General features: G+C 40.1%; 1 protein-coding gene across 1 annotated transcript in view; it reads right to left on the minus strand.

Moving 5' to 3' along the window:
• Positions 1-100: 100 nt before the first annotated feature.
• NCF4 (neutrophil cytosolic factor 4) overlaps positions 101-27,978 on the minus strand; it is a 31,354-nt gene continuing 3,476 nt past the window's right edge. Inside the window, exons 2-13 of the mRNA XM_072848865.1 lie at positions 19,077-19,161; positions 14,415-14,506; positions 12,531-12,615; positions 8,293-8,446; positions 7,922-7,992; positions 7,000-7,127; positions 5,940-5,997; positions 4,295-4,393; positions 3,430-3,560; positions 3,271-3,336; positions 2,267-2,480; positions 101-176 (exon numbers count right to left, since the gene is read on the minus strand). Coding sequence (XP_072704966.1) covers positions 135-176; positions 2,267-2,480; positions 3,271-3,336; positions 3,430-3,560; positions 4,295-4,393; positions 5,940-5,997; positions 7,000-7,127; positions 7,922-7,992; positions 8,293-8,446; positions 12,531-12,615; positions 14,415-14,446 — 1,080 coding nt within the window. The 5' untranslated portion in view covers positions 14,447-14,506; positions 19,077-19,161 and the 3' untranslated portion in view covers positions 101-134. The remainder of the gene's footprint in view (positions 177-2,266; positions 2,481-3,270; positions 3,337-3,429; positions 3,561-4,294; positions 4,394-5,939; positions 5,998-6,999; positions 7,128-7,921; positions 7,993-8,292; positions 8,447-12,530; positions 12,616-14,414; positions 14,507-19,076; positions 19,162-27,978) is intronic.

Raw genomic sequence — 27,978 nt, forward strand, 5'->3', positions numbered from 1 at the left:
GGGGTTTTGTGTTTCCCAGCAGACATTTTCCCTCCCTGTCCTTCCTCACTCAAACAGCTCCTCCATCTTCAAACAGACTTGCTGAGTTGCTGGTTACATCACAGGATCTAGCTGTCAGTGAAAATCTTCAGATGTTATGTGCTCTGTTGAACTCCAGGAACAGGTAACAGGTAATCCTGCATAACAGAAGATTTGCAGGCCATGCATGCCAATTAGGTTTCAAACTTAAAATGCATTCTCTTATGTATCACAAGGTGTAAGATTACTAACATTATCATTATATCTTGCTTCATCTCCTTCCTAAACCACATTGCTACAATGCCTTTGAAGTGGGAAGTTACATTTGGTAACATTTTGGTAAAATAATGTCAACTAAAACCTTCCAACATTGAAAAAAAGGAAGATATAGCCTGTGTCTCTTCTGAATATATATTATCTACCTCTGAAATGTAATATGCATGGATTCTTCAGGTGGAACCTTTGTACCTGGAAAGCAGATATGGCCTGTAGCACATCTTACAACTCTTTGGAGAGTGCATTTTCTTATACAAGTCTGTATAGGATTGGTATACTGCTAGAACTATGCACTTAATAATTAAGTGTCAAGTAAGAAATGATTTATGGATCCCAATATAGCAAATGATATGCTTATCTTTAAATATAAACTCTTTCCTTTATTTCCAATACACTTATATGCATAAATGCAGGGCTGTGGATAATGGAATATTAAAGCTTATGTAAATAAATATGTATATGCATCAGGATGCATCAGGAAGAAAAAAAACAAGTTTAAAGGATAAGTCACCTTAAATACTTTTGTTGTGGTTGAAGATCTTGTTACCTGATAGCATTGCAGGTAACATCTATACATCTAAGGCAAACAGAAAATATTTTGCCAGTTTGGGGAGGGGCAGGCTAGTCATTCATGCATCATTAGTTAACTGTTTCTTAGTACCTTCAGATACTTGTTAATCTTCCCTTTTGTCTGTACAAATTTTAGCAGCAGGTCAAGGACAAAGATTTTTTAAAATGAGGAATTGTAGCTTAATGCCACAGAAACTAACAGTTGAATCCAAAGCATGGTGTTTGAAAACTCTTTTAACTTCTTATTTTTTACTTATTATATTTATACCTTGTGGTATCTTTTTAACACCATGGCTGCATGGTGTTTTTAAAATACAGTATTTCAGGTATCAAACAATTTATGTAAAACATACATAACTTGTAATTCTTACAAGCAGCAGTAAATTTGTTCAAGAACAAAATATTGTAATTGCATGACCATTAAAGAAATTATTGCAAGATATATTTTTTTCAATAATGAACATTCAAACTCTTCTTGAAAATTATCTCACTTTAAAGCAAAAAAAAAAAAAGGAGCAGAATTATTTCATCCCCCCAAAAAAACCTTTTGAATAGAAACTGATAAAATAAACTCATATGTAACTTTATTTGTTGAAGAATCTGATACAGTAATTTTTTGTTAGTTCTACTTTGCAATGAGGTGTCAGAAAGCAGAAGATAGACAGAGAATAAATTGCTATTTGAATAGGCATCACACAAATTTTCCAAGAATGCAGAAATAAGTAGTCTGTACAATTACAAAAAGGTCTATGAGGAACACCACAGGTGTACTAGGTTTGATTCACAGAATTCAAAATATTGGTCAGTGGAAAGAAGAAAGCAAAGGTAGGCTACAATTTCTTCACTGAAATATGAAAAAGTTTTCTCGATGCTTCCAGAACAAACTCTGAATGCCCAGTCAGACTCCCCACATGACAGAAATAATAATGCATTCATAAGCACTGGCACACAACCCTTCATATCAGCAAGTAGAAAGAAAATTATGGCAGTCTAGGAAAAAAGCTTATGAAGACATTCAAGACAAATAATTAGCTCTGGGAGCAAGAACAGAGATTAGAGCAGGTCTTGGGGCTCACAACACTAAACATCAATTGCAGGCTAACATCGACTTGCTTTGTGAATATGGCTAGTGATTTTATTTCTCTGTTCCTCACTTTCTCTGGTCTCTATGTAGATGTCTTGATTACAGAGGAGTGCTAAAAAGCTGAAGAAGCTAACGAAGTACAGATTTTACATTGAAAGGTAATATATTACTAAAAATTACTCTTTTCAAGCGTGCTTCAAAGGCTTGTTAAAGGAAACTGTCTGCAGAGAGGGATTATGGAAGGACTGTATAGCTACCCACTGGAACATCTCTATATAGCACTTACTGTTTTTTGCTTACTGTTTTATTTGCTCTTACTGTTTGAGTAGCACCTATTCCTGGACTAGTGTTGTAGACACCCAAATCATCTTTGTGAGTGATGTGCAACTTCCAAGGGAAGAAATGCTTCTCAGACGGCCTTCTCCTGCTCTGAGACACCATGAGTTCAACATCCTGATCAGAGAGCAACCGGATCAGATCACCATCAAGGTCCCGGTAGTTCAAAACAATGTCATCTTGGTCAAACTCCCGCCTGGTAGAAAAGAAATGGATTGATCCCCAGAAATCAAGGAATGCCTGGGAGGTGCTGCATGATGAACAATATAATGTCAGTCTAATTCATTCTGCTAAAAGCCACACAAAGCCTTGGGTGTCTTGGCATTCTTGATACTGCTAGTACTAGAAATCATACAGCCATATTCATGCTGTGTTGTGTTTAAGCTAAGAAATCTGTCAGAATCAAGACCCATTTCCAGTAACACCACATGCATGGCACAATTAACCTGTGAGTTTGATAAAATTCCCATACATAAGAGTTGACTGTAGTTACTACCTACCTTTGCCTAGTTATGGTTGCTTTTTTTGAGGAGAAGGCAGGTTAAGGAATGGGCAAATATTAGCACAGGTGTTCTATTACTAATATTTGATGTTCTAATGTTTTGATGTTCAACACTAGATAAATCTAGTTTAACACTAGTTTAACAGGTGTTAGAAGGTGGTGTCCTGCGTCCTGAAGAAGTATATTAGACAAAAGATCCTTGCATGTGGATACGGCTCTGATCTTAGAACAAGAAATGGAAACTTCTATCCAGTATAATTAAGTTAGAAGTGTGTGGCATTCCATCCTTAATGACAATCCCAAGGCAGACTAATGTCTGCACAGATGGCCGTGGGCCAAGTCAAAGTACAACTTATTTGGGACACTTGAAAGTATTTCCCAAAACATGGTGGTGACCAAGTAGAATGTGGAAAATCTAGGACTGGAAGGAACTTGACAAATGTTTAAACAATATTAAACATACAACTAACTGCTTGCATTGTACCTCATCAATTTCATGAGATCTTTGAATGATGGAATGCTGCTCAGATCCTCTTCTACTGAGATATCCCTGTAACAAGAACAAATCTAATCATTACATACCATGAAAAGAGAATTGTCGGCATTGCTTCAGCAGTAAACTGGTAGACTATTTTCTTATTACCTCATAGTGCTCACAGTCTCATCATGGTAATAACAGCGAACTTTATTAACTGTGTCTTCCTGCTGTGGTAAATCTTTTATGATCTTCACAAAAGCACATGGGAAAATCCCAGTGGCATCATCAGCTGTTCCCTGGAATGATAGGAAGTGTTAGAATGAAGAAAAACATGCCATTTTTGACACATACAACAAGTTCTGGGATTCAATTAATTTCCATGGAAACAACAGTAAGAATTTTTCTACTATAACCAAGAAAAGAAAGGCTATGGAAGTGACCTGACAGCATCCCTACAAAAATATTATACAATTGCATAGTCAAATACAAGGCGGGGGAGTGAAACAGTGTGTAAAAAATGAAAGTCGGTTACCAAGGAAGGCTGTGGTGTTTGAGCAAGCAGAGATATCATATCAGCAAACACACAGTATGTTCTCCTCATCCTTTTTCAGAACACTGCTGCGTTGCCCAAATTCTCTCTAATCAGGCTGACGTGTGTTGTGGTATGAAGCATGAAGTATATAGCAACTCACCCTGAGGCAAGAAACCAATTAATCACTGAAATGGAGTTTCCATCTCCCTTCTGTGGCCTTTTTGTGTTCTAATCACTTCCAAAGAATTTAAAAACATTCCAGCAGAAGCAAATGCAAATGAAAACTGAAGTCTAGAGGGCAGAAAATTTGTAAGCTAAAAAACATCAAGGAAGGAAACAATTTCGAAATTGGAGTCAAGGATTTATTCTTGACAGTCAGACCTGATTATGATGCAGTTTCTCCTTGAAAGGAGGAGACAGGTCCCAAAGACTAGGAGAGCCCTTTCTACTCATATTTCAAGGTATGCTAATAATACAGTATTGCTATTGCAGTCTTACCTCCAACCAGTCTTTGTTTACTCTGCTGAGCAGATAGATCAAGTCTCCCTTCTTGAAGCTGAGTTCCAGTTTATTGGTTCCAGAAAAATCAAACAGTGCCTATGGAAAGTAATAACACTGAAATTATTAATTCACAGAATTACAAAAGTGTATCTTTCTTTCTGTGCTGTTCTTGGGGTGAGAGCATAAAGCAGCATGATAGTATGCTCTTTGTCATCACAGATGTATTTCTGGGGTAAGGTCATATATATGACCGTAGTCTGCAGTTCTCACAAGGATAAACATGGCTCTGAGAGGGCTACATGCTAGGATTCTTAAAGTGGCAGGACACTGAGCACCAGAGAAATAAATATAAAGAAGCTGAAAACACTTAAGAGCAAGTAAGCCAACAGAGCTGAAGACAATTGACAATCTGAAAACCTGAAAACTTGAAATCCTGAGAACTGAAAAAATATATATTACTCCTGGTTGCAGTTTTGCAGCTTTCAGATTTGCTGCAAAATATCACAAAGAGCCTTAAAAAATTGCAGAAGTGTTGTGTCCTAATTTAAGGGTAACTAACTGTTGTTTTTACATCTAGCATTCAGGCCTGTATGCTGAACTGAGAGATTTGGGGAAGTCTGAGAAATTGACATGTAGTTAAAATGGAACTTAGATGCCCCCTTCAGGGGGGGGGGGGGAGGGAGGAGGTAAGGATATCTTACCACCCTAACAAGTTGTTCTTGAATAATTAAAGTGTCCGAGTTATCAAAAATGTACATCTCCCCCATTGTTCTTAGAGAACATGGTAGCCATTTAAATGCTTTTAGAGGAGCAAAAATGAAAAGGTATTCTTTATTCTGTGTTGAGATCATTCTTTTTCTCTTGTTAATGCCAAGAGTCCTCCTAATATAAAAAAGACAATGGCTACTGTTGTGCTAGTAGTTCATATGTCTACTTAATAGCTCTTTCAAAAGCCTTTTTTCATCCATTGAAAAGTTTTGGTAGGTATATTCAATATTAATAAATTAATAGATAAAACCCAAGAGATATGACTTATCCAAGACCTGCCATGCTCAGTGTAAAAAACAAAACCAACAAACCTCAAAGCACTTGCATGTTTTTTTTTAATCTTAATGGCAAAGTCACATGTTCCAGGAAGCAAGACCATGCTCAGACAAGTACTGGTTACAAAGCAGTTCCATGTGCTTAATACCAAGACAACACACAGCAAAGTACAGTACAGGCACTTTTCAGTAGAACACATATGTTACAGAAAATACTAAGATGCCTCACCTGCAAAGCTTTTAAACATATGCTAAAGTCAATGAGACTGAAGCTTGTGCTTGTTTTAAATTTAATTTATGGGTATCATTAAGTAAATGTGGACCATTTGGCAGTAAGCTGTACATGTCTCTCATTTTTGAACCTCCTGTCATTCTGACTTCACAATGGACCTTCTTATTACTCAAGTAAGAAGGAACAGAACACTTCTTTCCATTCTTTGTTTCATTCCCTGTTGTTAAAATAAATTGCTTTCCTGTGTTGATTTCACTTTCCCTTCTTTCCCCGAGCTCTAATTGGAAAAAGCAACTTGATCAATGAGATACCAAAGTAAAACAGAGTTTAATCTCCTATCCTATGACAGATTGTGCAGAGTACTCACCTCAGCCCGTGGAGTTGCCATGCGGTCAAAAATAGGCACTTGAGGTGAAATGCTTTTACTGCAAAGAAAGGAGACAACAGGGAGGTAAATATGTCTTCCTAGTCATCAAAAATACTACACGATCAGTAGTACAGTGTCTGCATTTTCATTATTTAAGAGGCAGGCAAGCCACAAATCACTGGAGAAACTGCATGAGAATCTGTGTGCAGCACTGAAGTAAATAAATATGGATGTAACAACATTGCCCTAGTTCTCTCAGTTTCAGTGCAGAGCAGCAGCAATCTGATGATATCTGCTGCTGAGAACAGATGGAATTTTCAATACAGTCAGTATCCTGGACCTCTCTTCCACAGCACTGCTCAGCCCCCTTACTCTGCGTTCTGGGCATCCCTGTTTCTAGCTTTGATGGCATTCAGTTCCAACTCTGCCATCATACACACATCCAGGAATGCATACACACATGCAGGTTTTTCACTGTTTGAGGTAAGTGAAAAGGAAGCAGGTCCATCTTTGCTATGTTGAAAGGAGAATTATTTTATCTGAAGGGTAATGAAGTATGACGTCTACTTAGCAGTTCTCCAAAGGGGTGTCAATGGTGCTATGTAGGACAGGTTCCTGTTTAGACAAAGGACAGGAACAAATTAAGTATTCAGTTTCATTTAGTGTCTGAACCAGATCTCACTGAATTCAGTGCCAAAACTAACATTGACTTCAGTGGTGCAAGCCTATGTCCTTAAGCTTGGCCTGTATATTGTGCACATTATAATAGATATTACCATTAAAGAATTATCAACAGATAGAGCTGACCAGCATTTTTTCAAAGCAAGCTATACTCTCATTTTGGAATTTTCCTTTGATGCCAGTACCATATCCACTTTAAAAATTTGAGATTACTGAAAAGAAGAAATACCCTGTATTCACTCTACCAAGAAGATCCTCATATTAGGACTTCATGGATTCACTTGGGAAACACAGTGATGATCCCCATCTCTCTCTCCCCCCAAAACTGGACAGCATCTCTTACATCAAGCAATGCTGAAAAAACATGTCAATCACTTACACTCGGCGTGTCCGTGGGCGAAGCCGTCTCAGTCTGTGAGGCACCTGTTCACTGTCAAAGGTTGAGTGGTAGAAGAACAGCCGTACCTCTTCATCCATCAACACCCAAACAGGTAGGCAGAGTAGGTTCTGTGCCAAGAGCAAGTAGGAAGCAGAGTGTAACAGTGGGAGAGACCAATTCTCTATTTATTTACATGTAACAAATATGCCTCTCTGACCTACAGGATCATGAAGGATATTCATTACTGCCAGAAATCTCCCTCCTCTCCCTTCTCACTCAGCAGGACACAGCTGAACAGCTGACAGTTTCTCCTGTTTACTCCTGGCGTTGGCCAATGTATTGCTTCACTTTTTTTGTGCCTGATTTACTGCAGAAGGAGTAAATTGCTCTTTGTGTTTCCCTTCAGAACATGACTGACTGTGGAAAGAAGGCAATTGTAAGTACTGGAAGTCTTGGCCAGTGCTTCAGACTTTTACTGATTTAAAGTCAGGTCTTCAGTTAACCTGCACACAAAGAATTTCTCTCCTCGATGTTACTGGCTGCATCTTCAGTGTAGAGCAGGTAGACCCAAAAGCCCACCCCACTCTCCTAGTCCCTTAGGTGCACATACCAACTCCATATTCACACAACACCTGGAGATTCACCATTTCCTCATACATCTTGGGGGTGTTTTTTTTGTAAGGATATCTATCTATGAAGGCAGGGAGTGAACCTTTGTGAACTGTGTACTCCAGCAGATCCTACAGTCTGGACAATCTGGGGAATAGGACTGCAGTTTGTCCCACAGTGTGGACACTGTGTCTTCAGGAAAAACAATACAGAGAGAAGCAGATACCTAGGACTACAACAGTACTGTCTCTCAGCTGATTTCAAGGGTATCTGCAGTGATCAGTGCAATCTCTACCTTCAAATTAAGTTTTACCTTCATGTAGACATTTAGGATAGGAATCCTGTTCTCAGCAATTTCCTTTTTGGACCCAACATAAACTTTTCCTGGAAAATATAAAACCTGTGACAGTTACTGAAGAAAAAAAAATTGAGGCTGTCAGAGAAATTAAGCAATCAGGAGAAAGCAGGATCTCCAAGAAAATATATATTTTCTACAGGATTTTAGGTTTCTAAATGAACTTTACCACAAGTGGAGGGACTTCCAATGGAACTTGACTTCTCCAGCATCCACAGCTGGGAACTAGTTCCTTGTCACAACTACTTCCCTACAATGCACTCCTCTTTAGGACAGCCTGGAGCTGAGAAAGCTGCTAGTCATGCACAGATTTGGTACTGACAGCTTACCTGGCAATATGGGGAGTGTGCAGGTAAAAGGGCTATTTTTGCTCTCTGCCCCGTATCTCTCCTCTAGTTTGGTGTGCAGGGCATAGAACTGACGATAGCGTCGGAAAATCAGGTATCTGCCACCACCTTTAACCTTTACTTCAATGACAAACATCTGAAACAGAGAAGGGGGATTCAGGCTGATGTTCATACTTACAAATACTTACCAAATGAAAGTGAGGCATACAATAGGAACATAACATCAGTGCTCCGGTAGTGGGAATATTGTCTTACGGGCAGAGTGGAAAGCAAGCCTTCAGTTAAGCATCTGCAGACTCAAGTACTAGAAAATAACAAGTTAGCACCAGACAGTGTGGTATATGTGTGGGTCCAGCTTTCCCATGCATCATGTCCCTGTGGCTGCTTTCTATTACATAATCTTAAAAGGAAACCTGAAATGACTAGATGCTACCTTATGCTTACACACCTTCCCTCAGTGACAAACAAAACATATTAGGGAGGTAAATACAAATATTTTACAGTAGGATGCTTTGGACATCTAAATCTATAGACAGGCATCTAAATGACGTGATTTGCAGAGTTGAAGGCATTCATACTTCTTTTTGACTTTAAAGTACGCAATTTCAGAAATTATCCCATGAGTTGGTGGGGCTCAACTCCCATGAGTTGGCGGGGCTAATCAAGAGGGCTTTAAACCAGGTTTGAAGGGAGAAGGGAGCGTAACCAGGCTCACTAGAGAGGAGCCTAAGGATGGCATGCCAGTGTTGGGAGAGAAATCGATAGCCCAGCTCAAGTGCATCTACACCAATACACACAGCATTGGCAAGAAACAGGAGGAGCTGGAAGCCATTGTGCAGCAGGATAGCTATGACTTAGTCACCATCACAGAAATGTGGTGGGATGATTCTCATGACTGGAGTGCTGCAATGGATGGCTATGAGCTCTTCAGAAGGGATAGGCAAGGAAGGAGAGGCAGTGGGGTGGCTCTGTATGTTAGGGAGTGTTTCGATTGTGTAGAACTCAGCAATTATGATGATAAGGTTGAGTGCTTATGGGTAAGGATGAGGCGGAAAGCCAACAAGGCAGATATCCTGCTGGGTGTCTGTTATAGACCACCCAACCAGGATGAAGAGACAGATGAAGCATTCTATAAACAGCTGGCAGGAGTCTCACACTCGCTAGCCCTTGTTCTCGTGGGGGACTTCAACTTACCAGACGTCTCCTGGAAATACAAGACAGCAGAGAGGAAACAGTCTAGCAGGTTCCTGGAATGTGTGGAAGATAACTTCCTGACACAGCTGGTAAGTGAGCCTACCAGGGGAGGTGCCTCGCTTGACCTGCTGTTTACAAACAGAGAAGGACTGGTTGGAGATGTGGTGGTTGGAGGCCATCTTGGGCTTAGCGACCATGATATGATAAAGTTCTTGATTCGGGGCGAAGTAAGGAGGTGAGGGGCGAAGTAAGGGGTGAGCAAAACCACTACCATGGACTTCTGGAGGGCAGACTTTGGCCTGTTCAGGACACTGGTTGAGAGAGTCCCTTGGGAGAAAGTCCTGAAGGGCAAAGGGGTCCAGGAAGGCTGGGCATTCTTTAAGAAGGAAGTCTTAAAGGCGCAGGAGCAGGCTGTCCCCATGTGCCATAAGACGAACCAGTGGGGAAGACAACTGGCCTGGCTGAACAGGGAGCTTTTGCTGGAACTCAGGAAAAACAGGAGAGTTTACCACTTTTGGAAGAAGGGGCAGGCAACTCAAAAAGACTACAGGGATCTCGTCAAGTCAAGCAGAGAGAAGAAAGGCAAAAGCCCAGCTAGAAATCAAGCTGGCCACTGTTGTAAGATAGTGGCCATAATAAAAAATGTTTTTACAAATACATTAACAACAAAAAGAGAGCCAAGGACAATCTCCCTCCTTTATTGGATGCAGGGGGGAACATTGCCACCAAGGATGAGGAAAAGGCTGAGGTACTTAATGCTTTATCTGCCTCAGTCTTTAATAGTCAGACCGGTTATCCCCAGGGAATTCAGCCCCCTGAGCAGGAAGACAGGGACAGAGAGCAGAATAAACCCACCATAATCCAGGAGGAAGCAGTTAACGACCTGCTACGCCACCTGGACACTCACAAGTCTATGGGGCCGGATAGGATCCACCCGAGAGTACTGAGGGAGCTGGTGGAGGAGCTTGCCAAGCCAGTCTCCATCATTTATCAGCAGTGCTGGTTAACAGGGGAGGTCCCACACGACTGGAGGCTTGCCAATGTGACGCCCATCTACACGAAGGGCCAGAAGGAGGATCCGGGGAACTACAGGCCTGTCAGCCTGACCTCAGTACTGGGGAAAATGATGGAGTGGTTCATCTTGAGTGCACTCAACAAGCATGTGCAGGCCAACCAGGGGATCAGGCCCACCCAGCATGGGTTCATGAAAGGCAGGTCCTGCTTGACTAACCTGATCTCCTTCTATGACCAGGTGACCTGCCTAGTGGATAAAGGAAAGGCTGTAGATGTTGTCTACCTACACTTTAGTAAAGCCTTTGACACTGTTTCCCCCAGCATTCTCCTGGAGAAACTGGCTGCTCATGGCTTGGACAGGCATACGCTTCGCTGGGTAAAAAACTGGCTGGATGGCCAAGCCCAGAGAGTGGTGGTGAACACAGTTAGATCCAGTTGGCGGCAAGTCACAAGTGGTGTTCTCCAGGGCTCAGTTTGGGGGCCAGTTCTGTTTAATATCTTTATCAATTATCTGGATGAGGGGATTGAGTGCACCCTCAGTAAGTTTGCAGATGACACCAAGTTGGGCAGGAGTGTTGATCTGCTTGAGCGTAGGAAGGCTCTGCAGAGAGATCTGGACAGGCTGGATCAATGGGCTGAGGCCAATTGTATGAGGTCTAACAAGGCCAAGTGTCGCATCCTGCACTTGGGTCACTCAGCACTGGTGAGGCCGCACCTCAAATACTGTGTTCAGTTTTGGGCCCCTCACTACAAGAAGGACATTGACATGCTGGAGTGTGTCCAGAGAAGGGAAATGAAGCTGGTGAAGGGTCTGGAGAACAAGTCTTATGAGGAGCAGCCAAGGGAACTGAGATTGTTTAGTCTGGAGATTCAGAGACTGAGAGGAGACCTTATCGCTCTCTACAACTACCTGAAAGGAGGTTGTAGTGAGGTGGGTGTCGGTCTCTTCTCCCAGGTTACTAGCGATAGGACGAGAGGAAATGCCCTCAAGTTGTATCAGGAGAGGTTTAGATTGGATATTAGGAAATTTTTTTTTACTGAAAGGGTGGTCAAGTATTGGAACAGGCTGCCCAGAGAGGTGGTGTAGTCACCATCCCTGGAGGAGTTCAAAAAATGTGTACATGTGGCACTTCAGGACATGGTTTAGTAAGCATGGAGGTGTTGGGTTGACGGTTGGACTAGATGATCCTAGAGGTCTTTTCCAACCTTAATGATTCTATGATTCTATGGTCTGACCAAAGGTAAGGCCAGAAAAAAAACCTTAGTCGCCTTACTTCTAATGCCCTCCTCCAACTACTATGTTATTTCTTATCTCTTGCCAAAATTGCTTTGCTCTAAAGGAGCCCACAATTTCCATGCATTGACCTCTGAGTCACATTACAGCCAGGATCCTTCAGATCCTTCAGAAATAAAGGCAGAGCAACCAAATGTCACTATATTCCAGAGTGAAACCTGCATACTGCAGTAGGAAGGTTTTATGAGCAATGTCTTCAGCAAAAGCAGCATACCTTACAGAAGTCAGACTGAACTGGTTTTATCCAAAACCCCTCTTCAGAAAATCTCATAGTGTTTTTCCCTACTATTTTCCCTTCCTGTGTGCTCTTTCATGACTTATTAATATGCTACCTTCTATGGAGATGGAAGCATCCTAACTTGCCAGTACCATGGAATAAGACAAGACCCTGCCCTTTTACCCTCTTTGAATTCCTTTCCCACTATCTTCACCAAAGGTGCAGCACTCTAACGGGAAATAAATCAGAAATTAGGTAAGAATTTAGAAAACAAGCAATGTTAGAGGATACCTCTGTCGCATTTCACCCAGATAATACATTTTTAGACTAAATCTGTGATAGACTAACCTCCATTCCAAAAAAAGGAAGCACTGAGAAGTTCTCCGCACGGAACTATTCGTGCCAAAAACCAGCTACACCAGATTAACTGCATTTTGCTTCCCACAACCAAACCAGTCATAGATGAGGACATATAGAGACAGGATAAATCTCCCTTCTTACATAATAATTAGTAAAGCCTTTCTTCTCTTCAGTATCTGCAATGTTAGCTGAAACAGGTACATCATCTGGAAGCTGGTCAAAATCACTGTGAAGCAAGAATAAAAGATTTAGGTTACTCATACTGACATTAGCCTTCGGAGGTCTCTATGCCATACAGAATAAAGATGTTGCGTATATTTAGGCAACATCACATTATCTAGTGTCAAAACCAAGAAGTTAGAAACTCTTGGTGTCATTCTCTTCCTCTGGAGGTCTGATCCTGAGATGTCAAGTTTCTCTAAGTTCAGCACAAGTCAGTGACCGTTGTGAAGATTCATCAAGCCTGAAAAACATCCCTATCATTCCTAGGCTTGCTAGAGTAGCAGGACTACAAAAGAAACACTTGAGCTGGTAAGCTTTTCTTGAGAAATGTGAGAAATTAAGAATGCATTCTTAATCCTTCCTACAGCATCTAGTAGACTTACAATAATAATTCTGCAGCAGTATCTCTTATTCTAAGGAGATCATTATATACCATGATTTATACTGCTATTATTACTGCATTACTGTAGGGAATAGGAGACAGTTCTGAGAAAGGAGCTTATTGTGCTGGGTGCTGTAGAAACTGACAGCACAAAGCTAATTCCTAAAAACCTTGCACTCTATGTGTAAGATGCATACAATGTACCTTATATATATACAATAAGAAACAATAGAAAGATAAGCACAAACAGAAAAAAAGAAACAAAGACATAGTATTGTTCCATATCATAACTAGTGGTGCCCACACCAGCTGTCAAAATGTTGTCAAGTTTTCTTGTAAACATCACAGTAAAGCAGACTCTTAAAGAGGCTTTGAAAAAAGAACGAATAGCCTAGCAGATATTTACAGGGAGATCTCCCAGTCACAGCAGATAACCTGAAGCAAGCACAAAGATACTTGTTTGAAAATGTCAAAAATGTGTGAAGGAACACATGATAGTGGGCAAGGCTAGAATAAGCTTTGCAGATCCTAGAAAGTATTGGATTTGAAGCAAGAGAGAAGGAAGGATCCCTGCAGGAACACCTAAAGAGCAGCTGTATGACCACACTCTCATGTTTCCTGTCTATATTGTCCACACAATAAAACAGCATGGACTGACAGGTGCTTTTTCCTCTGGGACCTTCTCCTTGGTACAATGTCTTTGACAAACAGAAGACAAATTCACCTTTGCTTCAATCTTAACAACTCAATGTTGTTCGAGTGGTATTTATATTAACACTTAAGTAAAAAGGATCAATAATGAGGAAAAAAGGATAACAAATGAGGTAGAGAGAAAGACAAACTTTAAAAAGGATCATCTAAGAAATGCCAAGCTGATGTAATGTTAAATATTCTGATAATACAAAAACCATGGCAGTTGGCTCAGTTTATTCTGCTAGAATATCCCAAGCAGGGGCTTCCACAATGCGTAGCTCATCTGGAAGGCTAAAGTAATGATGCAAAGTCTTGCAATAGCTTGCTGTACGAGGAGATTGGCATGAATCAGCACCACCTACACCACCATAAATACTACCACTTACTGTGAAGAGGAATGTGGTTGCGGAGGTCAAGAGATATAATTACTCATATCACAAACACTCATATCACAAAGCCCAGTAAAAGGGAAACTGCTTGCAGCTATAAAGAGGACAATGACCCACTGTTGTCCTAGGTGGTGAATATTCCCCAGGAAAAGAAGAAAGTAAGTCCACTCCAACTTAAGAAATGGTCTGCTCCACAGTGAGCAGCCTAATAGTTTCGAAGCTATGATAACAAGAAGACTTTTAGAATCATCAAAGAAGCTTGCATCCAAATTAAAAGAACAGATCATAGCAATTACATGGAAGCTTGTGGGGAGGCGGGAGGAGGGAGAGACACATTACCTCTTTTCTCGCAGCTGTCGGGGAAGTGACATGGTTTTCAGCTTCTTAAATCCAGATGGCTAAACTCTATTCCTCCACTTCTTGGGCAGTTCCTGGTTGAATAGGATGGACACAGTCAAAATAATTCTCCCTGCGTGAATCAAGACTCCTTTGCAAGGCTTCAGAGATCTTTTTTTTTATGTTTCAGTGTCAGACGATTTCTTCTGTACCTCCCCACCCCCATGAGATTGAGGAAGTACTAGAGAAAAAACAGTCACAAAGAAAGACTGTTTTGTGATGTCTGTCATGTATCGAAACTGCCACAGTTGAGAAACCAAAAGGCCAACAAAAAGCAGAAACTATGAGCCACATACTCCATTGTCTGCCTCTTCACTGAAACATCTGCCTCTGTGCAAAGCCAGTATGAGTGGGCTCAACAAATTCTGTTTCGCCCCAGCTAAAATGTCCCCATATACACCTCTACACTAACATTTGTAAACTAGGATGAATACTTCTGGTCCCTTCTTGAGGCTCTGTGATTGCCGAGAATCCTCCTTTCCATGGACCAAGAGCCAGGAGGTGGAGCTAAAGAATAAATTTTCAAGTAGGAGCAGAAAGTATGGTCAAGAAATTCAACCTTGTCAAACATGTGGGTACCAGGATATCAGGCACAGGAGACTAGGAAATGAGCTTTGAAGGATGGATCAATGCAAGTAAGACATGAGTCCTTGAAAGAGCAGAGATCTTTTCAGCTTCATGTGCTCTAAACAATCCACATTTGCCACCTACAAAGACAGGGTAATACTCGCCCAAAGAGAATTCTGACTGCCCTGCCTTTTACACAAAGGGTACTGATATAGCACTTGTATAACATCAGTTGACAATCTTTTAAGAAGAAAATAAAAGGAAGAAAGTGACTAGGAAGCGGTCATTTCCTAACACTGCGGATAAGTTGCAGCACAGCTTATCTGCCTTAGTCAAAAGCTGTCATGTGTAGTATCTTTGCCTCCCCATTTCAGTCTTTGACTCTCTTCCATTTTCATGTTCGATACATATTTGGTTCCTTCTCCTCCTTCTGCTGTCAAGCACAAAAATTCCCATCTGAATGGAGCAAAAGTCAACCACCATCCTTCAAAATAAAACTCTATTTACAACTGTAATCATCAGCCTTGAAAGTAAGCTGCATTTCACTGCATTTTAAGGAAGTTAATTCTTCACCCATCTCTTTCCTGTGCATAACTGAAGGCACCATTATAGAATTTGAGAGGGGATATACTGTCTCTTGATCAGAAGCGACCAGGAGAAGCTACAAAATTCTGAACTGTATTTTCTGAGAGATCTGCTACACTGTGCTGCCCACACAGAGTTAACAGAGTAGTTTTAAGTGGTGATGTTGGATATAAGTATTTCCCCAGACCTTCACACTCTGCTGTGTACTCCATTTTCTTGATTAGGCCAGCTAAATGTGCAGTCCTCATGTAATCTGAAGTCAGGCTCATTATTGTCTTCCCTTTGCCTTCAGTGAGAGAGACAATAATCAAGTTTTCTAACTGCAATCCTCTTGCTTTGTCCTGACATTCAGAAGGAAATACGAACAGATCACCTTGACCAGAGCTCTTAATCACAGGATCAATATATATGAACTCATGAAAATTCAGAGGGGCCCTCCCAACACATGCAAAAATATTGTGGAAAGCACAAGAACTGCGCAAACTTTAACAGAAGTGAAAGAGAAAGGCTGGAGGGGTGCTTTTAAGGTAACTGTTTATATTTGATGCATATCACAGTTTTGACAAGAAAGTAATAAAAAGGATATTCTAATATTTTCAAATCTCATGGAAGATAATCTAGATACAATGCAGGTACATCTTTTAAGAGACAGAGGATATGACACAATGCAAAAATACTTGCTCATCGTTTACCTGGAGACATGGCTTTTCAAGAACAAGTCAACAGACAACCTCACAAATTGTCTGTGCAACTGCTTTGCTGTAAGCCGAGTAAAACAAATTGAGAGCAGCTCCTCAATTCCACTACTCTCTACTAGAGATTAAGTAATAATACTAATCTGACAGAATAATGCTAAACCTGCTAAGAAAGTTTCTGATTCTGCAATATTTTCTTGTTCTGAACTAAACCAAAACCAAGACCTTCTTTTCTGACGAAAAGGCAGATTCCTACCTCAGAAGAGTGGATAGCTGATTGGTTAGAGGGCTCACCGAGGCTGTGAGAGACTAAGAATTGAAACACTGCTTTGCTGTGTTCTTCTGTGCCAAATCAGTGCCTCAACTACCAGGTGTTTTCTCTCAATTTCTACTATTGTGCTACTATAGTAGAAATAGCAATTTCTACTATTTGGGCTTAGGAAATGGGCTGGGTCTAGTCAAACCCACATTCTCTCTCTGCTCAAATAATTACTTTATTATTGATGAATGAAATAAATGTCCATTACAAAATGGATACCGTAATGACAGTACCCACGTCAAGAGATACATCTGCACTAGGAAAGTATCCAATTTCAACAGCTGACATGGTCAGCTCTCAGTTTTGAGAAAACCCACCCATACACCATGGGCAGCATGGTCATTATGGCACTATGCACCAACCCTTATCCATGTGCAAGAGAAAGCAGGCATCCAGGTGCAAGAAATACTAACAAATTAATTAACTAAAGGAGACTACTAAGAAAATCCCCAGATGACTGAATCATGACTATATGCTGACACCATTACATACCTTTTCGTAGTTCAGCACCTACTATATTATTTTGGCCGTGTATGCCTGTGAGCTGTGAAATGGTGGCCTTCTGTCTAATGCACATGTTGTTAGAAAATACTTGTACAAGGATACATAGCACCTCGGAAATCCGAGAGTATCAGCTATAACCAAACACCCAGAGCAAGCATGGAATTTTAATGGAAAATGGGAATGTAGTCCCAAATCACTAAAGATACATGAACCACTAATAAAAGGTAAATCAAAGGAACATAGCAAAAATACTCAGCTGAATCAATTCTGATGACAGCACTACATACCATGCCTACTAGGGCAGCAGCTACTGTATCATTTTGGCTGTGCATGTCTGTATGCTCTAGAATAATGGCTTCTCTCTGATGCACCTGATGTTAGAAAAGTGCTGCACAGTTATGTTCAATCACCAGCCATAGAATAAATTTGCTAAGTGACAGAAGGAAGTGACAAGAATAATATTCTTAAAACATGTCTGGTCTTATCACAGATTAAACTGTAAAGGAAATAACATTTTCACAATCACTGCAAGGAAGCTGAACATCAAATAGAAACACATACAGCAGAGTTGGCTTGCAAGATACTTTCATTCAACATATTGTTTTCAAAAGATATTTGTTTCTGTAACATACACATCATTAGCAGTTGAGTGTCTTCTGTGGTTGCTTGAGACTGAGCTGCAACTGATAACACTGGTTTGGGAAAAGTGATTTGGGGCTATATTCCATTTTCGATTCATATTACATACTTGTACAGATTTTGCTTTTATGGTTACCATCAGCTTTACAGAATGCTTTAATACACTTTTACAATATTTACTTTCAAATACAATCATGTTTAAACTCCTTATCATAATAGCACACGAATAATGAATTACAGCTCTGCAAAATTTTTGGACAAAAGTTACATACGATAAGCTACTCATGTCTGCCCTGTAATCTTCAGTGCTCTTTTACAGGTAGTGCTACAAAATCCTTAGAAGGCAGTTGTCCCAATGGTAACAAGACTCTCTTTCTTCGATATATGCTTTCAGGACAGCTGAAAACAAACCCATCAAAAAAACCCCCAAAAGTTGTTGAAGTTATCCTATCTTTCTGAACTTCTCAAAAAAAACCAAACAGGACATAAGTTGAGCTGATTGGTTTTATATTCTTCATTAGATAATGGCTCAATCCATATTGGCTGAGTGCATGCATACTCTCCCGGTCACACATTGTGTTGGGAGGAAAAAAGGCACAGGAGGACAGATAAACAGAACTTTGGAAATTTGCTTTGATTTAAATCTGGACACAGTTTCCATGACTGCTTGTTTAGGGTGAAAAGTAACTAGTAGGCATTTGCAGAAAAGGACTATGATCCTTTATATCATGCCCTGCTGATATAAACAACTAAACAATCCATCATGAACTGAAGAAATTTAAAGGTCAGCATCTACCACTGTTCCTGACAGTGAATTTGATGGTGTCATTTCTAGAATAAATTACTGCTCAACATGAAAGGGCTTTACAGAACCGAATATTAAAGAAACAGCAGCCTTTTTTTTAAATGACATTTTGTCTTGGAACATCAAACTAAATACCATAACTGAATCTTGGCTTTTGCACCTCATTTGCTTGAGCAAAACAAGGAATAAGTATTGCAGGAAAAAATACCCCAAAAGGTGAGGTTTTTCTTTAGTCATTATCAACTATTTTGGAAATACGCATTCAACAGTATCATTCTGGGTTTTGTTAGTTCATGATGCCATAGCCAGATCTTGACAGCTTTTCTTATGCAGAGCAATATCACAAGCACTATTATGATCTTCCTCTCTGTGGAAAACAACTCTTCCATTACAATAAACCTGCTTCCTTTAAAAATCTTTTTAAAAGATACAGGATTTCTCTCTGATATAGTAGGATCACATAAGATTGGAAGAGTTAGAGGAAGTCTTACCAGAAGAGTAGTAACTTCTCCTTGATGAGCAATGGGGCTTTTTGTCGTTGCAGAGCTCTGATGGATATTGATGCCCAAGACTAGGCTAAGTGAGAAAAATGGAAGGTCAGAAACAGCAACAGAACATTTCTTCATCCAGATAGCATATTACTTCCAGAATAAAAGCAACAAATAGGGAACAAATAGGGCAGAGCTTGCCACTGCTACTGTGTATGACAGATGTGGGCTGGAGGTGGACCCATATGCTCCAGTCAACTACCAATACCAAAACCTGGTAACTGGCCATTGCAGACAAAGAAGTAGGATAGTTCCATCCAGGAACTCCTGAGAGAGCTATGCCTACAACCATTCCTCCAGAAGCTTAAAACCTAGTTTTAAGTGCATAGCAGCAGTGACCCTTTGTGGCAGGAGAGTCTCTGTATTTTAGTCTCCTAATCATCTTGAGAGTCAAATATCTGTCGGAGTTATTGCTACTCAAGACAAAGAAAAGCCTGCTTCATCTGTTTCACAATTTCAAAAGACCTGTCAAAATTACTCAAAAAAATTTTCACTGAACTTTCCCAAATCTCAAAATAGGGTTGGGATTTGCTAAAATTTGCATGGTGCTGCATTCAAACCATCCTACACTGTTCCTTATAGTTTAATTTTCCCATCCATTTGATGAAATCCTGTGACCAAATTCCTTTTAATTAATTTAGAAACTTTAGGTAAGTGCCTTTAGTTAAGTGGAAGTTCTCTGAACAGACAATGAAGAGAGACAGGCACCACTGGCCAGTAAATCAGACCTCAAGTGGGCCAACTCCCCTTCTGAAGGTTTTATCTGTCTCCTTGGAATATACATGAATTATAAAGTAACTATATTCCCAATTTTGTCACCTCAGGTTCCTAAAGTTAAGGAAATAAATCTGTGCCTTACTGTGGACCTAGTTATTACTGGTATAAAGGTACCTTCCCATTCGGGACTCTGCTATATTTGGATATGCACTTTTACACTGGTATAATTGTCTTTACCCTAGGGGAGTTGTACTACTTAAACTACACTGATATAGTCAAAGAAGCACAATTTTCTGGTGCAGACATATCCATTATACAGAGTTTATGGCTCATTTTCTAATGGTTCATAAATTGGGACAATATTCCCTAATAAAATTGGGGGACAAAGGGGCTAGAGATTAGGATAGGCAGGCGAGTGGCAAATATAGAGGCAATAAGTATCAAGATCCTGTAATTTTCAAAGTTCTGTTATGACAGTATTCCTCACAGTGTATACTTACAGCCTGCCTCACCTGCTGCCTCACCTACTGGCCTTTTATTACTTCAGCCTTTATTCCTTGAAAGACAAACTTGTGGAATGAGCCGCCAACTAGTGTACCAACAAGCAATCTGATCCCAAGCCAGCTGCCAGTCTGTCCATTTCAAGTGTGGAAGGCTGGAGTCTGTGTCTCCCATACGTCAACAGGCAGAAGGCTGCCTTGTTATATAAAGCCGGGTCTAAATAAGAGACCTCTCAATTAACTGCATTCAGTTCAGCCACTGGCTTGCTATGTGATTCCTTATGCCTCAGCTTTGCCATCTGTAAAATGAGGCTGACAATAATACTTTCCTCATGGGGGAGAGTGAAGAGGAAAAATGCTCAATAGAGGTATAATTCTTTGGGAAAGTCAGGTGAAAAGTGAGCAACTACAACCATTATCCTTAGCAACCCACCTGCACTCAAAATCACCTACAGTGCAAATTGAAAACAATATAAAAGTGTAGCTCTTTAAAAATGTGCCAGTAATGCTCTCATGCCAGGCCTCAGAACTGATTCCCAAACCCTTAGAAAAGAAAGTAGTTGCTAAACTATCACATATGTTAAACAGCAGTAGCCAATGGGCCTGCCCTACTATGGAAAAGAATGAGGAAATGAAATGAAGAATAGCTTTCAGCCCCAGAGCGCTATCTAATCTGGGAATACATAATCCTGCTTGCAGATTGCTTCAATACTCTGAGCCAAACAAAGGTAATGAGGGACTTCAAAGTTGTGATTTCAAGAAGTGAGTATATGGTGATGGTATCATCTTAGGAAATTACCTGTCCTCACATACTCTTGCTTTTTCCTGCCCCACAGGACGGCACATCTGAGGCTGTGCTGCAAACTAATCAGCTAACTAATCCAGCATAGAAACATTTTTTTAAGCCAGGGATCGATTTCCCAGCCCAGCTCACAGCACAGACATCAATATGGAGAATGAATGGGGAGGAATACATTAAACCAGCATTGCTGCCTGGTAACTTTGTCTTACGAAAGCACTCTGACAACACACTGAATGTATGTGTGTACATGTACACCCCCAAACAATTCAGGCAAGTGTACATTTATGTCTCTTGGCAATCCATCTCCACATACAGATGCTAATGCAACCTCTCTCACACATATGCTTCAGGGCAATCTAACACTGCTGTGGCAAGGATTTTACTGCTTTTATGATGTAAGGAAGGAGCCAAAACACACCCTCAAACCACGACCTTTTCTGTAATAGTTTTTCTGAATGAGATAGCTGCTACTGAGATAGTATCTACAGAATCAAGTCCTTGAATATCTGCTTCTCTCTGCTTTAGTGCCTTTGCCCTATTTGCCTGCACTGTATTTAGTTTTCCAGATTTCACTAAAAATTACTTGTATAAGCTGGTGCACAGTCTGAATGTAGTGCCATTACAGTGGGTTTCTCACCAGGAATCAGACCACAGGAAGGTGGAAAGGAGGACAGAAAACTGCATGTCAATAACACTTCTTCATGAGTGAAAAGCTATTTCCTTGTGAAAAGACAAAAAGTAAGAAATCTTCAAAATAAAGGAAAAAGAGCAAGTGAAGGGGGGGGGGGGGAAGAAAAATCAAACATCCCTGTTACTAACACATACAAAAAAATCTATTTACTACCCAAATAATCTTTGCTCCAAGCCAGCTGGTTATGATACTCTCAGATATGTCTGCTGCAAAACAGTAAAAGGTAGAGGGGGATTGATGTCCCGTTCCAGTTCTTTCTGTTCCACCTCTTGCCTCTGAGTTCTGCTGAATGTGACATTTTTCCCTGGCGCCTAATACACAGAACTCTGCTGCTAATTTTATGCACAGAGTTCTCATGCTGTGTAATTTGAGGCCAGAGACTCCTCCAACAGCCTGCCAGACAGAGTACACACCCTTCAACACTGCTTCTGCTGCAGAGAAATGGGGGAAGGGAGAAGGAAATGAGCCAAACAAGAAACGAGAAACAAGCTTCCAAACTTGTGGAAGATGTTTGGCTGATTTTTGGCTCTCAGATCTACCAGGGATCTATCTACAGCTCTTCCTGTCCTGTTAGTCAACAGACTGGTCCAGTGGATTTGCCAGCAATTACAAAGACTCAGTCAACTTAAGGCGTTCACTTTTCCCTTTTTTTTTCCCATATTAGATTCTAGCTGGCTGCTCTAATACTAAATCAGGCTGTTGCCCACAAGGCTCTTTTAATACTACCCTGAGACAGAATAAGAAGTGGTATCTGCAACATTCTAATGAAGGATTTAAAATAAAACTGGTGTCTGTTTTTCCCCACCTTGGTTAACATCTCTGCATCTCACAGATTGTCTGCACTGTAATATATTCCACTAAAATGAGAATGGACAAACCTGGCCTGATCATACTCAAAAGAGGATTGAACTGGATGTACCCCCATTAACTGACTAGAAAAGCCTTTGTGCCAGACAACCCTCTTTGCTTCCAGCTAACTGGACCAATTTTTGCTGAAGCCTTTTAGTGGAATCATCACTTTCCACAGTAAAGAAAGTATTGAATTAGACACATTTTTGATACTACTTACTTCTGCCCTGGTGATTATAATGCCAGAAGGAGAACACCCCATACCACTGTCTTCTCCCAACTCCAACTTTTCTTTCTCTTGACTGTATCAACCAACAGACAGAGAGAGAACTACAGGTTAAAAAAAAAACAAAACCAACTTTGATAACAGAATTATATCAATAACCTCTCCTACTGCAAACACTTGAACAGAACAAAATAAACTGCAGTGCCTAAAGACTTCTTCGGGTGGTACAGCATCCTCCTCACTAATGCTTCTCTTATAATTATGTTGACAAGCAGAATTAAGTACAGACCTGGTCTTAAAAATAATGGATCTCAGGCCTTGCTGTACAGCAAGTGCTATTATAGCCCACAGACCTATCTGAGACTAAATAAAATCTTCCTTGAGAATTTGAGAAGAGCTGGGACTTTTACTGCTGTTCAGCTGCAACAGAACGTCATGAGCTTCGACATCCAGAGAACTTTCTTTGCAGTTCCTCTCATCATGAAATATGTGCCTATGTAGAGACAGCAAGGAAGGAAAGACTGGGAAGAAGAACATAGTCCTTTATTCCGTATCTGGGGTGTGGGATTAACAAAAGATTAGGCATAAAAATCAGTTAATCTCATATACTGATCTGGTACAGCCATCAACATGCTCAACTGGAGAAAAAGAAGAGAATGAGAGGAAAAATAGGGACAATGCACAGTTGACATAAAGAGGAACATAAAAGGAAAAAGTAGGGATGTGTGGAAACAATCAAATGTAAAGAGGGATTGGGAAGAATCCATCCCTCCTCTAAAGACATGCATTGCATTTCCAAAGTTGACACACATGTGTCTGGCTATCTAATTTATGAGAGACATGAAGCTGACCAGCCAGGAAGCTGCCCATAAATTATATCTCTTAGATAAGCCAAGATGATTTACAGTAGGAGAGAGGAAGGGAAAACTGACAAATAAGAATCTTGCCCTTGCCCTCCTGGACACTGCCTGGGATATACTCTCTTGGCACCTAAAGATCTGCAGGTGTCCTGAGGTGGCAATATTCCTTGCCAAGACTTCTCCATTATAAAAGCTAACAGATCAGAGCCTTTTTTCCGCTGCCTGATAGCATGGCTGCCTAGCACAACTACACTTTCAAATCCACGATACTTGCAATTGTGCTGACCAAGCTTTGCTCAAATCCTTGCTTTTTCCTCTTCTTTCATATACCGTCATTGTTTATCATCTCCTTTATTTCCCTCTATAGATGCACTTTTTTTTTTTGCATTAGCAAAACAGTAGCCAGTAGGTCAAGAGAAACTATTTTTCTTCTCTACTAAATTTTTATAAGGCTGTACATGTGTTGTGGTTTAACCCCAGCCAGCAACCAAGCACCACACAGCCGCTCACTCACCCTCTCCCCCTGTGGTGGGATGGGGGAAAGAATCAGAAGGGCAAAAGTAAGAAAACTCATGGGTTGAGATAAGAACAGTTTAATAATTGAAATAAAGTATAATAATAATAATAATAATAATAATAATAATGAAAAGGAAAACAACAACAATGACAAAAAAGAGGAACAAAACCCAGGAAAAACAAGTGATGCAACCGCTCACCACCTGCTGACCGATGCCCAGCCAGTCCCCGAGCAGCGATCACTGCCCCCTGGCCAAGTCCCCCCTAGTTTATATACGGAGCATGATGTCATACGGTATGGAATATCCCTTTGGCAGTTTGGGTCAGCTGTCCTGGCTGTACTCCCTCCCAGCTTCTTGCGCACCTGGCAGAGCATGGGAAGCTGAAAAGTCCTTGACTTAGTGTAAGCACTACTTAGCAACAAATAAAACATCAGTGTGTTATCAACATTATTCTCATACCAAATCCAAAACACAGCACTATACCAGCTACTAGGAAGAAAATTAACTCTATCCCACCCTAAAACAGGGCAATCTGGAATACTATCACCAGTTTAGGAGCCCCCAAAACGAGAAATATTGACAACCTGGATAGAGTTCAACAGAGGACAAATAAGGCTGGAGCATACGATATATGAGGAAAGTCTGAAGTAAATGGGTTTGTTTAGCTTAGAGGAGAGAAGACTGGGATGGAGATCTAATTGCTAATCCAACTAAACAAAGTGGGATTAAATAGAAGACATAGCTAGACTCTTCTAGGTGCACAATGAAAGGACAGGAGACAAGAATCACAAGTTGCAACAAGGGAAAAATCTTGTTGGACATAAGAAAAAATAATTCAACATGACACTGGAACAAGGGCCCAGAAAGTCTATGGGATCTCCATCCAGGGAGATTTGCAAACTTTGACTAGAATAGCTTGATCTATCTTTTGTATTAGCCCAGCTTTGAGCAAGGCATTGCATAGATGACATCCAGTGGCCCCTTCTGATGTTATTTGTTCTATGTTCAGATACCAGATGCTATCTTCAGCTAACCAAAGTCTCCATCGGAGTTACAGGTCACTTTATCCAAGACAATCTGCTTGACCTAAATTAAAATCTCGCATGCATTTGGCAACTGTGAACATTTCAGACAGTCTACGGTACAGTGCTATAAAATTAAGTTTCCTGTATAAAAAGAAAAACAAGGAATGGAAGGAAACACAAGTTCTCCTAAAAAAAAGACTTCTAAAAACATTACCTTTAATAACTTCATAGCAAAACATATTGATGGATATTCTCGGATTGGATTGTTAGTAAAAAGCAATAAACTGACCTCTGTGCCTTGCTTATACTACCTATCTCATGCCTCTGCAAATTCTTTTCTCTTTGAACACCAACTTTTCCCTCCTCACCATTTTCCCCTTGTGGCACTCATCCTTCTCCAAACCCATCTTCCTCCTCAACCTACTTTCCTCTCCACATCACCTTTTTTTTTCTTTTTTTGATTCCTATCTCACCCTTTATTCTTCTAGTCCTAAATCTCTAATTCTGAATTGGAAAAGAATTCTCCAAGGCACCTCCCCTAAATAACAGCTAATTATTTGGCTTTGGGCCTGCTTCTGCTTTGTCAGCTCTCTCTTGTCAACAGGTCTGTCAAGTGTGTGGGGAAGCTTTGGAATGACCAAGAAACCCATAAATTGACTGGTAATCCCAGGGAAAGCCTGGTCTGCATTAATGATTCTTGTAAAATAAGAGAGTTTGATGCCTAAAGTACCTTAGAGCGGCCTTCCTCAAATGTTGCCTGACACATCAAGTATTCAGTGTTTGAAATGGGGGGAGGCGAGGAATATGGCTACCATGAAAATGAATAGAGAGACTAAACTTATGCACCACAGAAGCACTAGACCTGCACTAATTTTATTAGCAACAAATATAGTTCTTCAGCTTTTCTTTTGCCTTAGTAGCTTGGTTCCCATTACCCTCAGTCTCTTTATTCTTGTTAGTGCTGTGGCCTTTAGACATCAACAGTCTTACTGTAAGAAATAAAATGGTTCTAGAAACTTAGCATGCCTGGCTATATGTCTGACACAGTGAAAAAAAGGATGAAGAAAAATTTACACAACTTGAAATTGGACTCTTAAGACCATTAACTTGTGAGCAGTTAGAAAGGCTGCAGAGTTTTACAAATGTATCTGGTTCAGAGAACAAGAATCACACAAGATAACACTTTCACCACATAACTACATAAATGCAATTGGTATTTCAGAGATATAATTTGAAAATTCAGTGTAATTTTGCTCTCAGTTACAGAAAAGTCGCTGTTCATGTATGTTTGAATGCCAGACATAATGCTTACCAGTCCACCTATGTCACAATGTAGCTATACACAGAGTTTAGGAACACCAGAAATTTTTATACTAGAAAAATTATTAGTTTCTCTCACTCTTGAATCCATATTTTGATTCATCAGAGCAGACCTGTATTCCTACTCTGAATACTTTCTTTCCAATAGTACTTTATTCCATATGTTGTAGAAAAAAAATTTGAAACAAAACACACTTGCTCGCCTCGGCAATATAGTTCACATTCTTACTGCTACTGATGATTGTCTTATGCTTTCAAAGTCTACCAGATTTAGCTAGGCTAACAGCAGATACTCTACTTTTACATATAATCCTTCTTCAAATCTCAATAAACTCTTTGCTGAAATAATAGCCATCCAGCTGCTAAACCCACAAGATAATTAAACACTGTGTGAAAGGACATTTCTTTTTAAGCAGATTTACATTTTATCAAATGATTACTCCATCTTAATTTGAATAATAATTATTCAAATACTTTTTTCTTTTTAACCTTTTCTCACCTAAGTCCTTTCTTGGACCCCTGGGCAATAGAAAAACTAAAAATGTAACTGTGGGATAGCAGAAGAAGGCAAGAAAAAAAAGAAGGCATGAAATAGCTACTGGATTCTCATTTAGGCTCCAAATCTGGCTTCAGAGGGACTATTCATAGTTTAAAAGTTAAGCATAAAGCAAAAGGCTGTGCAAGATCCCAGTGTCTTTGGCACAAGAATTGTTTCTTGCTATGAGACATGTAAGAACAATACTTATGAAAGGCCCTAGTTACAGTTGGATCTACAAAATCTGATGCAGTATAAAAACAAGTAAGAAAGAAGCGCCTAGGAAAAGAAACTTCTAGTAATTTCTAATAAGTCTATTCTCCAAATAAATATCTGACTGAGTTTTTTTGTATCGATTTGGTTTGAGTCTCCGTTTTTGACTGAACATACGAAGTACTGGTCAACACGTCTACTTCACTATCCAGAGACAGCGTTAAGAAGATGTGGTAGCCATGCTTAAGAATTCACACTTGAATTAATGCTGCCACAGAAGTGCAAAGACTTCATCTAAACATGACAGTCTATAAAAAAGATGTAATGGGAAAAGGAGTTAACAATAGCTATTTTTTATGGGCTAGCAAACTATCTAGAACTACAGGAGAAGGGTGTTTGCCATATGCTATTGATTCCAATCAGGATATCCTTTCCTTCACTTTGTAAAGGTAATAACTCCCTTAAATATGTACACATTTGGTTTTCTATCTCCAAGTGTCTACGTCTACAAAAATCCCTTCTCGCCCAAAAACAACCTATTTATTTCTCTAAACTATGACTGTATGGTGTGCTACCATTCTAAGGGAGA

Source organism: Ciconia boyciana, chromosome 1 (assembly GCF_034638445.1).
Source record: "Ciconia boyciana chromosome 1, ASM3463844v1, whole genome shotgun sequence".
Taxonomy (NCBI): domain Eukaryota; kingdom Metazoa; phylum Chordata; class Aves; order Ciconiiformes; family Ciconiidae; genus Ciconia; species Ciconia boyciana.